Below are 16489 nucleotides of genomic sequence, written 5' to 3'. Positions count from 1 at the left end.
AATGATGTGGATGAACAAGTAATGAAACATTAATAGATATAGGAGCAAAAACTAAAGGGAAGACCTGCAATAACTTGAAAAAGCCAATTTATTCAAGCTGTGCATTCAGCTGATTACTGTTGCTTAATAGTGAGCTTCATACTTGGCCTCAGGAGGACAGTTGGGACCATAAAGTTAGTAAGCTTGCAACTGTCTGTATACCACAAAAATAGATTATCAGAGTTTTTAACAACTCTGTGGGGGGTGGATTTCATCCTGTTGTGTCCACAAGCGGTCATCCAGCATCTTTCTATTCTAATCCCATTTTCCTGCACTTTGGTCCATAGCCTTTGTGTGCTATGGCATTTCAAGTCATCCAAATACTGCATAAATGATTTAATGAGTCTTGTTTAGATTAGATTACTTACAGTGTGGAAACAGGCGCTTTGGCCTAACAAGTCCACACCGCCCCGCCAAAGCGCAACCCACCCATACCCCTACATTTACCCTTTATCTAACACTACGGGCAATTTAGCTTGGCCAGTTTACCTGACCTCCACATCTTTGGACTGTGGGAGGAAACCGGAGTACCCGGAGGAAACCCACGCAGACACAGGGAGAATGTGCAAACTCCACACAGTCAGTCGTCAGAGGCGGGAATTGAACCCAGGTCTCTGGTGCTGTGAGGCAGCAGTGCTAACCACTGTGCCACCGTGCTACCCTACCACTATTTTCAGGCAGAGATCCAGATACCTACTATTTTCTGGGTGAAAGAAGTTTTTCTCATTCCCTGTAAACCACCTGCTCTTTACCTGAAAACTGTAGCCTGGGTTTTGCCCTTCCAAACTTTGTACACCTCAATCAGGTGCCCTCTCCTCATCCAACCCTTGTTCTGAGGAAAACAACACAGTCTGTTTAATCTCTCCATAGCTGAATGACTCCAGCAACATCTTGGTGAATCTCCTCTGCAACGTCTGTTTTTGATTGAGGCTAACTGACAATATTTGATGAACTCAGTACTTTCCAAGTGGAGAATAATTGTGTAACTCGCATTGTTTCTTAAAGTTTCACTACCCCTGATGTTTCACTCTTTTTTGCTGATGGTTTCCTGGCTTATCTCTTCTACTATTGGTTAATGATGTAATGTTAGCTGTTGTCCAGTGACTCTCCCCTTGAAGACCAGCCTGAGGGTTTATCTACCTAGTTCATTGCTCAGCACCACTGCCTCTCAGCACCAGGAATTTGGGTTCGATTCCACCCTTGGTGACTGTGTAGGAGTTTGCACATTCTCCCAGTGTCTGCGTGGTTTCCTCCCACATTCCAAAGATGTGCATCCTAGGTGGATTGGTCATGCTAAATTCATAGTTTGTTAAAAGTGGAGTCACAAGTAGATAGGATAATGAACAAGATGTTTGGTATGCTTGCCTTTATTGGTCAGTGCATTGAGTGTTAGGTTGGGGAGGTCATGTTGTAGCTGTCCAAGACATTGGTTAGGCCAGTTCTGGAATACCATGTGCAGTTCTGTTCTCCCTGTTATAGGAAGGATGTTGTGAAACCTATTGAAACGTATAGGCTTATGAAAGGACTGGACACTCTGGCAGGAGGGAACATATTTCCGTTGATGGGGGAGTGCCGAACCAGAGGACACAACTTAAAAATACGGGGTAGACCATTTAGGACAGAGATGAGGAGAAACTACTTCACCCAGAGAGTGGCGGCTGTGTGGAATGCTCTGCCCCAGAGGGCAGTGGAGGCCCAGTCTCTGGATTCTTTTAAGAAAGAATTGGATAGAGCTCTCAAGGATAATGGAATCAAGGGGTATGGAGATAAGGCTGGAACAGGATACTGATTAGGAATGATCAGCCATGATCATATTGAATGGCGGTGCAGGCTCGAAGGGCAGAATGGCCTACTCCTGCATCTATTGTCTATTGTCTATTGTCTAAATTGCCCATAGTGTCCAGGGATATGCAGTCTACGTGAATTAACCATGGGATACACAGGGTTACATGAATAGGGTGGAGGGAATGGGAGGTTTGGTGTGGGCTAGTGGGCCAAATGGCCTGCTTCCCCACCGTAGGAAATCTATGATGATTTTATGCTAAGTAACTTCAGTCATCTTTTTTTTCTGGTATCAGAGTTCTCAGTGAAGGATTGCAATTGATTTTTTTCCCTTCAGATAAATGGAGCCTGAATTTGCTGAATTGAATAGAATATCTTTTATTGTCATGTGTACATAAGTACAGAATACAGTAAAAAAAAATGACATTGTCACCCTACATGGCTCCAAATTAGGTACAAAGTAACTCGGTACAAATCTCAGATACAAAATAGGAAAATAAAGGAGAGAAAAGAAAATGACCCTTAGTTATTCATATTATAAGTTAGTAAAAAATGCCAATGTTAAAAAGATAAGCATCTTTTCCTTAAAGGCCCTGTAGTAGATCAGCGCAGGGGATTCCACATGTGGCCTGGCCAGGCTCACAAGTCACTGACCACCCGCATCGATCCCCCAGTCCAACAACCACCCCATTCCTCTCGGGGCCCCTGGCCCACTGTCTGTCCCCCATGCTTCCAACCCACCCTGCATTGGGGAAAACACCAAAAAGAGGGGAGAAAGAGAAGGAAACCGGAAATAAACAGAAGGAATGGAAGAGCCCTGGTTGGAGCATCCACCCCCTCCTCTGTTTTGACCACAAAAGTGGGATTGAGTGAAATTTACTGGTTTTCTCACCAAGGTTTTGCAGAAATTAAATTTCTTGGCTCCTTTTATAGGAACATTACCATGTTGCCTTTCCAGGAAACACTAAACCTTAGCTATCTTGGAGCTTCTTCAGGAGCCAAAAGTATAAAACTATGATGAACCAAAGCAACTGTTCAAAATGTAGCATCATTTCAGACTGTACATTTAGAATGTTGATTTGTGGCTGTGGGTATCAAGAGTATGTAGATGAACATGGAGAGTGAAGTGAGTCCTTCAGAGTTTGTGCTGAAGCAATGAATTGGAGCCTAATTTATTTTTCCTTTGTATTACTATTCAGTCCTAGGCACTTGCTATATTCATTGTTCTCTAAATTGTTTGGCAAGATTCCCTCTTGATATATTGCATTGATGGGACTTAGGCTGACCAACCAGCTTTAATGCAGCACTCTTCCACTTAGGAAATTATTCCAATTTACAATGTGTTGGTCTTCAAGGTTGACTCTTTGCTATCTAATTTGCACGTTGTTGGAGAGATACTACTGAGCCTTTGCCGTTAGTCCTGTTTTGATATAAAGCAGGCGCTGTCATGACCTATCAGGCAAATGTTTTGACTAAACTTCACCTGCCAAATTTTGCTGTCATTTATTGCCTTGTATTTGGCTTTTCCATTTACAATCCTTAGTCACATGAACCCCACCACGTCTTGACTTGTTTTTCCAAGCTGATCACCTAATCAATTGCTGAGTTATACATTTCAGTGCTGAGAACTAACCTGTGCATCCTGTGTCCGGAAACTATGGGCACCCCACCATAATTCCTCCTCAACAATTCCTTCTACAGTCTGTTACTTTCATTTTCCAATAGGTTCATCAACTGGACAATTGGACCTTTCATTTTACACAGTGCAATACAAAAACATAAATAGATCCTTCAGCCAATTTTATGGTCCTGTTTATTTTTGAGAAATTGTTACTTTTTTGTTCCTGATTTTCCAGTTAAATTGCTTAATTTGCATAGACTATGCATTAAAAAGTTGGAATGAGACAACAGTGGCTAGCAACCATAGAATTATCATTACTATCTTGTTGATAAGAATCCATTTTGATTTAGTACCACATTGCATTGCTTTCAACAGTGGAGTCCTTCTAAGTGCACTACAATAACTAAAACAAAACTTTAAATGTTTTCAATGAAAATGTTTCAGAATCTGTGAATTTCATCATTTAATTTAGTGTCACAAAGTGGCAAAGAAGTGCAATTTAATTTTTAACTTTGTTTTGTCCTTTCTCAGCTGATGGCACAGCAACTCACTGGGAAGGTGTTGGTTTCTTCCAGCAATTCATTCAGTCTTACCAAGTTATGTTCTTCACACTATTTGCATTGCTTGCTGCGACTGCTGTTATGATTATTGGTAAGTACTGCTAGCTTGAAGAAAGGTTTGTGATATGATTTTACAATACTTATTATAACTGTTTATTTTCATTTGCAGCCTATCATGCATTCTTCTCACCACAGGAGCCAACACATCACTCAACTTTTATTACTCGGACCACACCTCGTGGAGGTAAATAATGTCAACATGCTTCTTATTCATGTATGTTTATGAGCAAAGGTTTCTGTACATGTATGAAATTTATATTAGGCAACCATTTAATTAACAGATCAGATTCTTGCTATGAGAATTGTTAAATCTGAAAGAATTGGATGTTGAGCACTGCCTTAAATTCTCAACCTTGAGCTGATTAGATTAGATTAGATTAGATTAGATTCCCTACAGTGTGGAAACAGGCCCTTCAGCCCAATCAGTCCACACCAACACCCCGAAGAGTAACCCACCCAGACCCATTTCCCTCCTAACAACACCTAACAACACTATGGGCAATTTAGCATGTCCAATTCACCTGACCCCCACATCTTTGGACTGTGGGAGGAAACCAGAGCACCCGGAGGAAGCCCACGCAGACACTTGGAGAATGTGCAAACTCCACACAGTCACCAGAGGCTGGAATCAAATCTGGGACCTTGGTGCTGTGAGGCAGGAGAGCTAACCACTGAGCCACCATGCCGGCCAAATTAAGATGACTAAGATGGGCAGAAATTTCTTCATTTTATATGGAATAGTTTTAAAATCAATTTGTTACTTTTTATTGATCTACAATTTCCATAAGAAAATGTATATTACAAAACATACTTTTGACTCTGGCTGTAAGTATTTAAGAACTAATTATAACTCACCACTCAAATTTTATGAAGAATTATGTGATTTTACTTCCTACCTTGTGAGCAAATTTTTTTTTTGCATTTTTAGCACTTGCAGAGTTCCATGCAGGGTTGATTCTTGGGCACTATTGGTTAAAAATATTTTTATGAATGAAAAATTCTGCTTTTATTTATAGACTGGAATTCAGTTGGAAAAAGTCGAGACTTTTAAGTGTGATTCCTTAGCCAAGAGTAGATGGTTGATTAGCCCTCAATGAAAGAAACCTTGATATAGAAAAATGTAAGCAAATCCATAGCAAGAGTAGGCCATTTGAACCTGTCTACTATTCAGTCAGATAATGGCAGATCTGATTACTCCAGATCCTTGCCTATCCCTGACAAAAACACTTTCACTCCATTGTTTATCAAGACATTTGTCTCTGCCTTAAACATATTCAAGGACACTGCTTCCACTGCCTTTTGAGGAGGAAATGCGCAGCAGGAATAGACCACTCAGCTCCTCAAACCTGCTCAAGACACTGAATAAAATGTTGATCTCATTGAAAACTCAAAGATGCATTCTTGCTTACTCATACCTTTTTACCCCATTGTAAGAATCTATCAAGTTCTGTCTTTCAATATTCAAAGACACTGCTTCCACCAGCTTTTGAGGAAGAGGGTTCTAAATTCACAGACCCTTTGTGAGAAAACATTTCTTCTCATTTGTCTTAATTGGGTGACCACTTATTTTAAACAGTGATCTGTATTTGTAGATGCTTTCATGAAAAGAAACATTCTCCACACCCACCCAGTCAAAATCTCATGCTTCCATCACACTTTGAGTGGATATAAGTCTAGTCTGCCTAATTTTTCTTCATTAAACAATCTGCCATTGTAGGATTATCAATTTAATAAATCTTTTTTCTGCTTCCAATGCATTTCATCATTTCTTAAATAAAGAGACTAGATAAGAGATCAGATACTTCTGTAGGTTGAATACTGGTATGTGATGCAGAGTGACACCAAAAGCACAGGTTCAGTTCCTGTACCAACTGAGACTGCCGTGAAGGATTCACCTTTTCAACTTCGCCCATCGCCTGAGTTGTGGTCTCACTTGGGTTAAACTGCCACCAGTCCTCTCTTTAAGGTGAGAGCAGCCCTATAGTCCTCTGGTACTGTGGCAAGTTAACACAATATTCCAGGTATGATCTCTACAACTGAAGCATAACCACACTATTTTTGTATTCACTTATGCTTACAATAAACAGTGCATTCTGCTTATGATATGGTGGGGTGATGGTAATGTCACTGGACAAGTAATCCAGAACCTCCGGACTAATGTTCTGGGAACCTGGTTTAAATCCCACCATGGCAGGTGATGAAATTTAAATTCAATTACATCTAGCTAGCTTTTTTTTTATTCAAGTGGTGACCTTTGGCAATGATCGATTGTCATAAAAACCCTTCAGGTTCCCTAATGTCTTTTCAGAGAAGGAAATCTGCCATCCTTACCTGGTCTGGCCTATATAAGGTTCCAGGTATACAGAAACATGGTTGACTCATAACTACCCTGTGGGCAATTAAGAATGAACAATAAGTGCTGACCAAGCCAGCAAAGCTCACATCCTGTTAATACGGAAAACTTGAACTTCCAAATTATTTGACTTTTGTAATTTATATGCAAGGAATGCTGATCCCTCTGCAATCTCTCACCATTTTTGGTAATGTTTCTTTTTTATTCTATCTACCAAAGTGGTCAATTTCAATTTTCCCACATGATCAATCTCTCCATTTACTTTTTTTGAACTATCTTTGTGTCATTTACAGATTTGGCACTGAGTATCTTCATTGAAGATATTCACATAAATTGTAAACACTTGAAACCCCAGTAATCATCGCTGTGACACACCACTCACTACACCATACCCAGAAAGTTAACCATTTATGCTTACCATGAGCTTGTATTTTCTGCAGTCACCTTTGTTGTGTCTCTTTATCAGTGTCTTTTGGAAATCTAAGTCATATAATTTCCCTTTATCCACAACACATTCCTTCTTCAAAGAACTCCCAATAAATTGGTTAAATGATTTTACTTTTACAAAAGCATATTGATGCTGCCTGATAACTTCAAACTTGTAAGTGCCCTGCAATATTATCAGTAATATGAAAATATAGAAGTAATTGACCTGCAGTTTCCTGCCACCTAGCGGCATCTTCACATGAGTCGTAAATTAATTGTATATAATTGCACAATGCAAGCTGTAGTATTGCCTACTCTCAAGTGGGCTTCAGAATGTACGCTTCTAAGAAACTACCCTGAAAACATTATATACTTCTCATCTAAGATACCTTTGCCAATCTGATTTTTCCTATCCATCTATGGATTAAAATCTCCCATGATTACGGCCTTAGCTGATGTGCTCTTATTATTTTTTTCTCTGAATTCTGTCTACCTCTGTGGTTACTGTTAAAGCACAAAAAAACCTCCCAATAGGGATTTTGCTTTATAATTTCTCTAAGATGCTCTTATGTCCTTGTTTTTTGAACTTGGGTCATTCCTCAATAATGTGCTAATACCATCATTAATTAATAGATCCATCTATCCACCATTTTCCAGCTTCTACCCTTTTTCTAAATATCATGTATCTTTCAATATTCAGATACATTTGCACTCAGTTCATCTGTTTTTGTTTTGAGTTCAGTTTGCCTTCAGAGCATATAGTTTTGTTATTTTATTTTTGAAACAACTAGCCTTATTTACCCCTGCATGTGTACTTTCAATCTCTTCCTGCCACGTTCTTTTATTTCTCATATTAATACTTTTCTCTCTAGCCATGCGTCGTCTCTTTGATTTACCGAACCTTCACAAATTTGATCCCTTGTCCATACTATTCAATTTAAACTCCTATCTACTTTCCAGGAATGTTGCTCACAAGAACAGTGACCACAGCCTGGTTCAGGGTTAGACTATCCTAATCCACTTTCCCTAGTATGGTTGCCAGTGCCAATATCTTGGTGAAAGGTCTTGCCTTTCAATACATTGAGATTTATGAGGATTTTTGTTTTGACTTTATTCTGACCAGGATATTATATGTTGTTGCCCATGCAGGCATTGTGGGGAGGGCTAGATTCCATTCTGCACTTTTGTCTCTCTCGAAAAAGGTTCAGTGTTAATTTCCATCATGATGTAGCACCCAGGGCATGAAAAGCTGCTCCACTTTTATCTCCACCTTGGAAGTGCTATTCACTCTTCTGCTAGAACAATTTGAATCCTTGCATTATATACCACTTAACTTCAAGTTGATCATCTTGTTTTGCTGTGAATCTGTGATTGAGTTGAAACTTATTTTCCATGTTAATTTTGCAGCTGCTAGCAAGAACATTTTTTTATCAGCCTCAACTGTGCTGTATTGGAAATCAGAATCAAATAGTGTGGCACGAGAAAAGCACGGCCAGTCAGGCAGTATCCGAGGGGCAGGAGAGTCGATGTTTGAGCATAAGCTGTATTGGAAATCAGTTTTCCCAGATAAATAATATGTTAATCTCTAAACATTGCAGAAATGGTGAAGCACACCATGTCCTTTTCTTTTTTGTCTGCCCATTTATAAGCCATATGTAAGGTCACTATTGAACACATGAGCCAGTTGAATATAAGTACCTTTACAAATTCTAATTATAATTATTAATTATAATTACCTCTATTAACATTATAATTTTATTGATTCTCTAGGGTTTTCCCCATCTCCTACTCCTTTTAATACAAGCATGCACTCCTGTGGTAAAGGTAGTCCACGGAATCGATTATGGAGTACAGATTATCCATCCAATGGATCCTCAGGAAGCCCTTGATAGGGGAGAGCAAAAACGACTGCCCAGTGCAGCTCAGGAGCATCTGTTATTAATACTTCTCAACTATAGTGCCTTGATTTCTGCTTTCTAAATTTGTTTGAATCCCTACCTCCTGAAGACATCTGACCCCCTGTTCCTGTATGTTTGCACAAGTGCTGTTCAATGTTGTGTATCCTGCATAGCTCACGATGCTCGAATGATTGTGTCAGCACGATGTTCAATAATAGGGACATCATAACAATATGGTGTGTTGCCCTGACCTGATGCTTATGCACAAGGACTTGAAGAAGGGTTGTGGTGCAGCAGCCAGTTAATTCCTTTCTGTTCAACTGAGGAGTGCTGAGACCAACCAGTGATATTAAGGCTTCGAACAGATAACTGAACAAAGACCAGTAATTAACTGTTCTGCATGGCACAATTCCCTGTTACAAAAAATACTTTTTGAGCCATTAAGAAGTTTTGTGTCTCAATGTTGAAATGAATGATTTCTTAAAAATGTGAATATCCTCATAGAAAAAAATAACCTTGTGATGGATGAATGTGTTTAATAATTCTGACCAATTCACCTTTTGTAGTAAACATTGGAATTCAAAATAAGTATGCTTTGCAGCTAATAGTTATGGAATTTTGCAGTGTGAATTTGGATTTTCTTCGCTGTGCAAGGACCAGAAACCTTTTATATTTGACCATATTTTGAAGTTGTTTATTTTCAAAAATAGAAGTATTTGCATATTTTGTAATATTTGCTTCCAAGCAGCTAAATTGTAGTTTTGTGAAATTGTACGGATAAAGAAGAGCAACATTTTTATTTGGTAATGTTTAAAGTTGTGTTTTTTTTTAAATTATGATTTTGTGGTTTTTATCTTTTGTTATTGCAGAGAAGAGCAAGAATCTTTAAACTTGGTGAATGGAAACTTTTAATATGTATGATTTGAGAAATATACAACCATTGTGAATTTAATGTATCCATTCATTTGTTCTTTCAGACAGTCGATTATGGTCCTTCTTGTAAAAATGTAAAGTTTTGCTTTTCTATGACTGACATAATACCTCAGCACAGTAGCTGAACCAAAATTGTGCTTGTAGTTGTAACGTGATAAGTACAATGTGAAGATTATGCACCATATCTTAAATGCTAAGTTTACTTGAAAAGACCATACTTAGCATAATGGATAATTTAATTTACCCAATTTACCTGTTCATGTGAATCTGATTTTAAGTTGTATCACTGGCATGCCTTAAAAACCACTAACACAAGACTGATAAGGAGATACTGTAGTGAAACTACTAATGTATTTTTTTTCTGTTGTGGTACACTGTGCTTTTTTTTAAAAAATGTCAAATAAATGTTACAATGGGCATTTTTCTTGATGTGCTTTTTCAGTAATTTGTTTAGTTGAATATATGCATATCAATCACTTGTAGGTTACTTGCTGTTGGGACATTCACTTGGGAGTGTTAAACACTCAAGGACTCAATGAAGAGTCATCGAAACTCAACGTTAGCTCGGGCTCTCTCCCTGAATGCTGCCTGACCCGCTGTGATTTCCAGCAAGTTTTGTTTTCAGTACAGATTCCAGCATCTGCAGTAATTTGCTCCTACCTTAATAACCTTACCTGCCTGTCCTGCTACCTTTTAAGGGTCTAAGGACATGCACAAAAAGATTCCCCTGTACTTCCTTTCCCACCAATCAACATGTACTTCTTTACCTTATTAGCTTTCCAAAAAACACAATTTCAACTTTTCAGGATTGAATTCCATTTACCACTGTTTGGGCAATAAACCAGTCTGTCTGCAATAACATATGGTCTAAAGCTTTTCTCCTCTCTGTCACACTTCCAATTTTTGTGCCATCTGTGATCATACCTCCTACATTAATGTCTAAATCTTTGCTGCACGCTACAAATAATAAGAGATCCAGCATTGAGCCCTACAGTGTGCCACTGGACTTTGGCTTCCAATCGCAAAAACAGAATTTGACCATTATCTTCTCCATGATTCTTTGCTTCCTGCCACTAAGTCAATTTTGGATCCAATTTGTCAAATGCCTTACTGAACCACATAGACTACATCAACTGCACTACCCTCACACACCAATCTAGTTACTATCTCAAAATCAAATCAAATTTGTGATCTGTCTGACAAAGCCTTGCTGATTATCTTTGATCCTTGCCTTTCCAAATGAAGATTAATTCTTCCCTCTGAATATTTTTCCAATAGCTTTCCAATCACAGATGTTATATTCACAAGCTTGTAGGTTCTTGGTTTACCCCTACCACCCCTATTTCTTTGAATAATGGTCCCATTTTACATATCATTCAGTCCTCTGCTGCTCCAGTTTTCTGTGAGGGTTTGTAAATTAATGGCAGAGCCCCTGCATTCTCATCTAATGTCTCCCAGAGCATACATCCATAAGAAATAATGATAGGAGTAGGCCTTTCATGCCTGTTCTGCCCTTCAATTGAAACATGCCTAACTGACATTCCTCACTTTCATGTGAAAAATGCAGAACTCTAAATACCCGTGGGATACAACTTATTTGGGCCTGGATATTTATCCACTGTTAAACTTGGTAAAATTGCTAATACCTCCCCTCTCCCTGATTTCTATACCTACACTATCCTCTATCGTGACTACAAGTACAAAATATTTATCTAAAACCTCACGTTATCTTGATCCACACACTTTGGTCTCTACACTTTTCCTAGTTTTTCTCTTGCCTCTAATGTAATTCTACATTGCTGTTACATTTCCCTTAACATTAGGAGATAGTGAGGACTTTATTGACTCTGACTTGTCCAGCATCTAAAGTGTGACGCTGGAAAAAGCACAGTACGTCAGGCAGCATCTGAAGAGCAAAAGAAACAACATTTTTGGCTTCTCCCTTCAGGAGAATCCTGATTAAAGGTGGTACATAAATGCAATTCACTGTTTCAAAGGATCTTTTTTTTTTCGCCAGTAGTAACTAACTATAGTCATTTTGATAACTGTCATTGGATATGCTTGCTTGCTGCTGCTTCTTGATGACATCCTGATTCCAGTGTTGTCTATCTAGATTCTTTTATAATTGCTTTTGCTGATTTAAATTTGTGCAAATCTAACCAGGATTACTTTAATATGGCACCCTTTTGCTCCATTACCTGAGCATGGAGCAATTCAAATCAATGTTCTATATTATTTTTCACAAACCCTTGATAAATTGAGCATCAAGCGTACTTTTACTCTTTGTCAATGTTGTATTTCATCAGTTTTACACCATCCACTATATAAGACAATATACAGTACCTTGCATTTATTTGTACAAAATATCATCGGCCATTTCTGATGTACAAGCGGATTCCTCTAACTCAACTTTATCCTTGCGCATGCTGTTTCCAAAGTTAACACTGTTTAATATATCCATATTTTCCTTATTAAAGTAATCCCAATGGGCTTATCATTACCCAGATCAGATTTATTGTCTTTTTTAAAATTAGATACTTCAGTAGTTTAATTTGAAAGTGGATCTCCTTTGTATTTGCTGACTCTGTAAATTGTCAATATTTCAAATTTCTCATTCCTTGTCTCTCTCCTTATCATTGAAAAAATACCATTTGCCCTTTGAATTTGCTTTGAACCTGTGGGAAAATACATTCCACTAATGTGAAAGGTGGAAAGTCTGTCTTTATCAATGTTAAGGAAAGTCCGTTAGCTCATGGATATTCTAAGAAACATAGAGTCATTAGAGATGTACAGCATGGAAACAGACCCTTCGGTCCAACTCATCCATACCGACCAGATATCCCAATCTAACTTAGTCCCACCTGCCAGCACCCGGCCCATATCCCTCCAAATTCTTCCTATTCATATACCCATCCAGATGCCTTTTAATTGTACTAGCTTCCACCACTTCCTCTGACAGCCTATTCTTCCCTTCCCACACACACACCACCCTCTGTGTGAAAAAGTTGCCCCTTAGGTCTCTTTTATACCTATCTACTCTCCTGCTAAACCCATGCCCTCTCGTTCTGGACTCCCCCACCCAGGGAAAAGACTTTGTCTATTTATCCTATCCATGCCCCTCATGATTTTATAAACCTCCATAAGGTCACCCCTCTGCCTCTGATGCTCCAATGTTGGAAATATGCATTCTCCATTTGTTCCTAATATTCACACTTTAAGTATCATGCCATCTCCTCACCCTCCTTTATTGTAGTACAGAAAGATGTTCTTATTTTCAGCCTTTGCAGCTCTAAGACTGCAAACGTTTTCCATTCTCCCCTTCGAGCTCTTTAGCAAGCTGTAAAACTTTGCATTTCCCCGATGGCTTATTTTCCACTCATCCTTTTAATTTCACTTTAGCCTGTGTGGGTAATTCATTTAGTTTAGTCTTTTATCTTTTATCCAATACTCTTGTAAATTATTTATTCAGTATGCTCATCAATATATCTCTGAACATATTCCTTTTATCCTTAACTGAGGAATCAAATTATTTTCACAATTCATCTGTTTGTTTTTGTCTTCTATGCTTTTAATTGGTATTTCCTAAACTTGTGCACCCTCGTGTTAATTCACAGAACTGTTAAATCACAGATCATTTAAATATTGACAAATTAAGTGATTATGGGTGTCATACCATCCATTTCTCTGCACTCGTGAAGCAAATTTGATTATTAATTATTAACATCCTCATTGAGAGATCTCTATCTCTTTCCTTGCATGTGTTTTTCCCCAGCAACTGAACTACGTCATGTTTCTATTGGTTTGCCTAGTTATTAACATTCACGTGTAATTTAAGCTGACTCTTCAGTGAAGTCCTGCATTGTCAGGTGTTAACTTGCAGATGAGATGTTAATTTGAGACACTAGTTTGCTCAAAAGGATACAGGACAACCCATGATGCACTCTGCAGAGGGTAGGGAATTCGTCAATATATATCCCCAAACAAAACCACCAGAAATAGACTCTCTTGACTTTTTTTTTTAAATTGCTGTTTGTAGGACCCTACTGTGTGCAATCTGGTTGCCATATTTCCTGACATTGCACCAGTTGTGATACATCACTGACTATGAAATCCTTTGGCATCTTCATGAATAAAATACTAAAAGTTTATTTTTGTTTTGCCCATCACAATCTTCAAGATAGAAGAGATGTATGCTAACAAACACTGTTATTAATGCAACTGTACTGACCACCTCATCAGTAACTGAATATGCCTTTATTTAAACCTTTACACAAACCTTTACAGAACCCCTCCCCCAACCCATGCTATCACCAAAAAGCAGCATAGAGTTTGGGAAAAGGAGAGGGCCAAGGATAGATTTCCCCCACAACCATGCCCAGTTTTAATACCAAACTTAGTGTCCTAGTCTCTTCATGAATTGACCTAAACCTTTGAACTTGATACCATTTCCTCCTGTGATAAGTTTAATATTTTCATGTTAACAATCTAAATTCAGGATTTATTTACAGATTAGAATTCGGTCATAATATTTCCAAAATGCAATCATTTTTACAACCATGTACAGAGGATACAGCTGTGCAATGTGTATTTGTTATACTTGTATATTAAAAATGGTGCTTCGTCTCTGGATTCGAAGATCTGTACTTGATGCTGTCCTCGCTTCCTTATGTATATGCTTTTCCTTGGTGATAACATCTGAAATTGATAGTTTGAACCATACCAGAAGTGGCTGTCATTTGTGCTGAGTTTGAGAGGATTTCTGTCTGCAAGCCCAAACAATCTTATTCTTAATTGTCCCAAATCTTCCTTTAACAACATGTATATTTTCATGATGCCCCAAGGCATCCTTTGTTTCAATGTTAGCCTGATTCTCATCGTAGCTGGAAAAGCTCACCACTGCTAAGATGTCCCATTATATCTCAGGATCCCTGGCCAATGCCATTTTTACAAGGCTGTCGAGCACTCCCAGACAAGCGCAGTTAGTCCAGAGATGCCCTACAGGGTTCATGCCATTTTCCCCCACCATTCCACATGATAGTGGCTGATCATTGAACTCAATATCCTTAACTTTCCCTCTCCATATCCCATGATCCCTTTAGCCACAAAGCTAACTCCTCCTTGAAAACAATGTTTTTAGATTAGATTACTTACAGTGTGGAAACAGGCCCTTCGGCCCAACAAGTCCACACTGCCCCGCCGAAGCGCAACCCACCCATACCCCCACATTTACCCCTTACCTAACACTATGGACAATTTAGCATAGCCAATTCACCTGACTGGCACATCTTTGGACTGTGGGAGGAAACCGGAGCACCCGGAGGAAACCCACGCAGACACGGGGAGAACGTGTAAACTCCACACAGACAGTCACCTGAGGTGGGAATTGAACCCCGGTCTCTGGCGCTGTGAGGCAGAAGTGCTAACCACTGTGCCACCGTGCCGCCCAACTACTTTTGGCGTCAACTACTTTCTGGAAGTGAATTCCACAGGCTTACCACTCTCTGGGTGAAGATGTATCTCCTGATCTCAGTCCTAAAAGGCTTATTCCTTATTCTTACCTTTATCTGCCAGAACCAGGATCATAGTTAAGTTTCTGCTCTGCTATATGGACAGGGATCTGGAGATCTTAGTAGACAGGGTGGGGCGCAGGAGCAACATGCTCTTTCGCACAAGATCAACAAAGAAGTTCTACCACTCTCACTATTGCATACAACAGTTTCCCTCACTCACTCTCACCCATCCCAACCCCTAACCCTGTATGCTGAATGCGTTGGCTACTCACATCTTCAGGAAGCTTGACCACCTTTCCTCCACCTACACCAAATCTAACAACTGTACCACCAAAGTCAGGTGGTGGAGTGCCCAACATTTGCGTCCACATCCAGTAAGAGGAGAGAGATACAATCCTGGTCACCCTGAGTAGCTGACTGTTTCCAAGCACCTGAACTGATCAGACACGGCCTTTGACTTACTGTGCTAGGACATCCTATGTGAAGGATATCTGTCTTGACTGAGGACTGCTCTCCTTCAACTTTGTGATGTGGTCATTTGTTTGAATCATGCAGTGTGTTTGCTGTGTAAGCTGCTGGCAAATGGTGCAAGTGTTAGGCTGATGTAGCATTGTGCTACACAGCAACATAGCCAACCCGTTGATTGATGACTGCTGGCAATCACAACAATGCTGCCTGGCTTTGTGCCAGCACTAAAAGGCAAGGCAAACCCGAAACACTGTCAGCCTGTTCTGAATGAGTGGGTAAAACATAAGACAAAGCAAGACAGAAAGGCACAAAGTAAGTGAGCACTTAGAAAGCAAGTGAACAGACCTGAGAAACAGCCTGGACCAATCTGTGAGCTGGGTCTCAATGTCTTTGCAGGAGCATTGCAATGATAGGCACACGTGCATTACTGAGAAATATTTATGTACTTTAATGTAGCGTAAGTGGATTAGATGCATGGCGTGAGGCTGGTACATGTTGAATGCCAACATTCAGGGATGTGGGGTATGTGCGACCACTTCCCAAGGGGAGTGTGCCCCAAGATATTAGTGGCTATGGCCAAGATGGAGAAGAAAGCAGCCACCAGAAGTTGCCAGGTCCTGTTCTGGCTTTTATGTCAATAATTCTTGCAAACAAAAGCCAATGGGTCAGATTCCACAACTTTTTAATGACATCCAATCCAATATCTCCATAACCTTCTGACTATTTCTGTCTGATTTGTCTGATGCCTGTTCCTGGATGAGTTACCAGTTCAACATTGTAAAGAACCAAGCCAATGTTGTCAGCCTCTGGCACAAATTCAATTATATTATCAACAATTC

The 16489-nt window shown here is 39.4% G+C and overlaps 1 protein-coding gene across 1 annotated transcript in view; it reads left to right on the top strand.

Annotated features, from left to right (window-relative positions):
• Positions 1 to 10091, top strand: part of nup210 (nucleoporin 210) — a 112543-nt gene extending 102452 nt beyond the window's left edge. The window contains exons 38-40 of the mRNA XM_072582222.1: positions 3974 to 4093; positions 4172 to 4246; positions 8612 to 10091. Coding sequence (XP_072438323.1) covers positions 3974 to 4093; positions 4172 to 4246; positions 8612 to 8730 — 314 coding nt within the window. The 3' untranslated portion in view covers positions 8731 to 10091. The remainder of the gene's footprint in view (positions 1 to 3973; positions 4094 to 4171; positions 4247 to 8611) is intronic.
• The last annotated feature ends 6398 nt before the right edge of the window (positions 10092 to 16489 follow it).

This window comes from Chiloscyllium punctatum, chromosome 12 (assembly GCF_047496795.1).
Source record: "Chiloscyllium punctatum isolate Juve2018m chromosome 12, sChiPun1.3, whole genome shotgun sequence".
Classification (NCBI taxonomy): domain Eukaryota; kingdom Metazoa; phylum Chordata; class Chondrichthyes; order Orectolobiformes; family Hemiscylliidae; genus Chiloscyllium; species Chiloscyllium punctatum.
The sequence above is the reverse complement of the archived record's forward strand: the minus strand, read 5'-3'. Positions and strand labels throughout refer to the sequence as shown.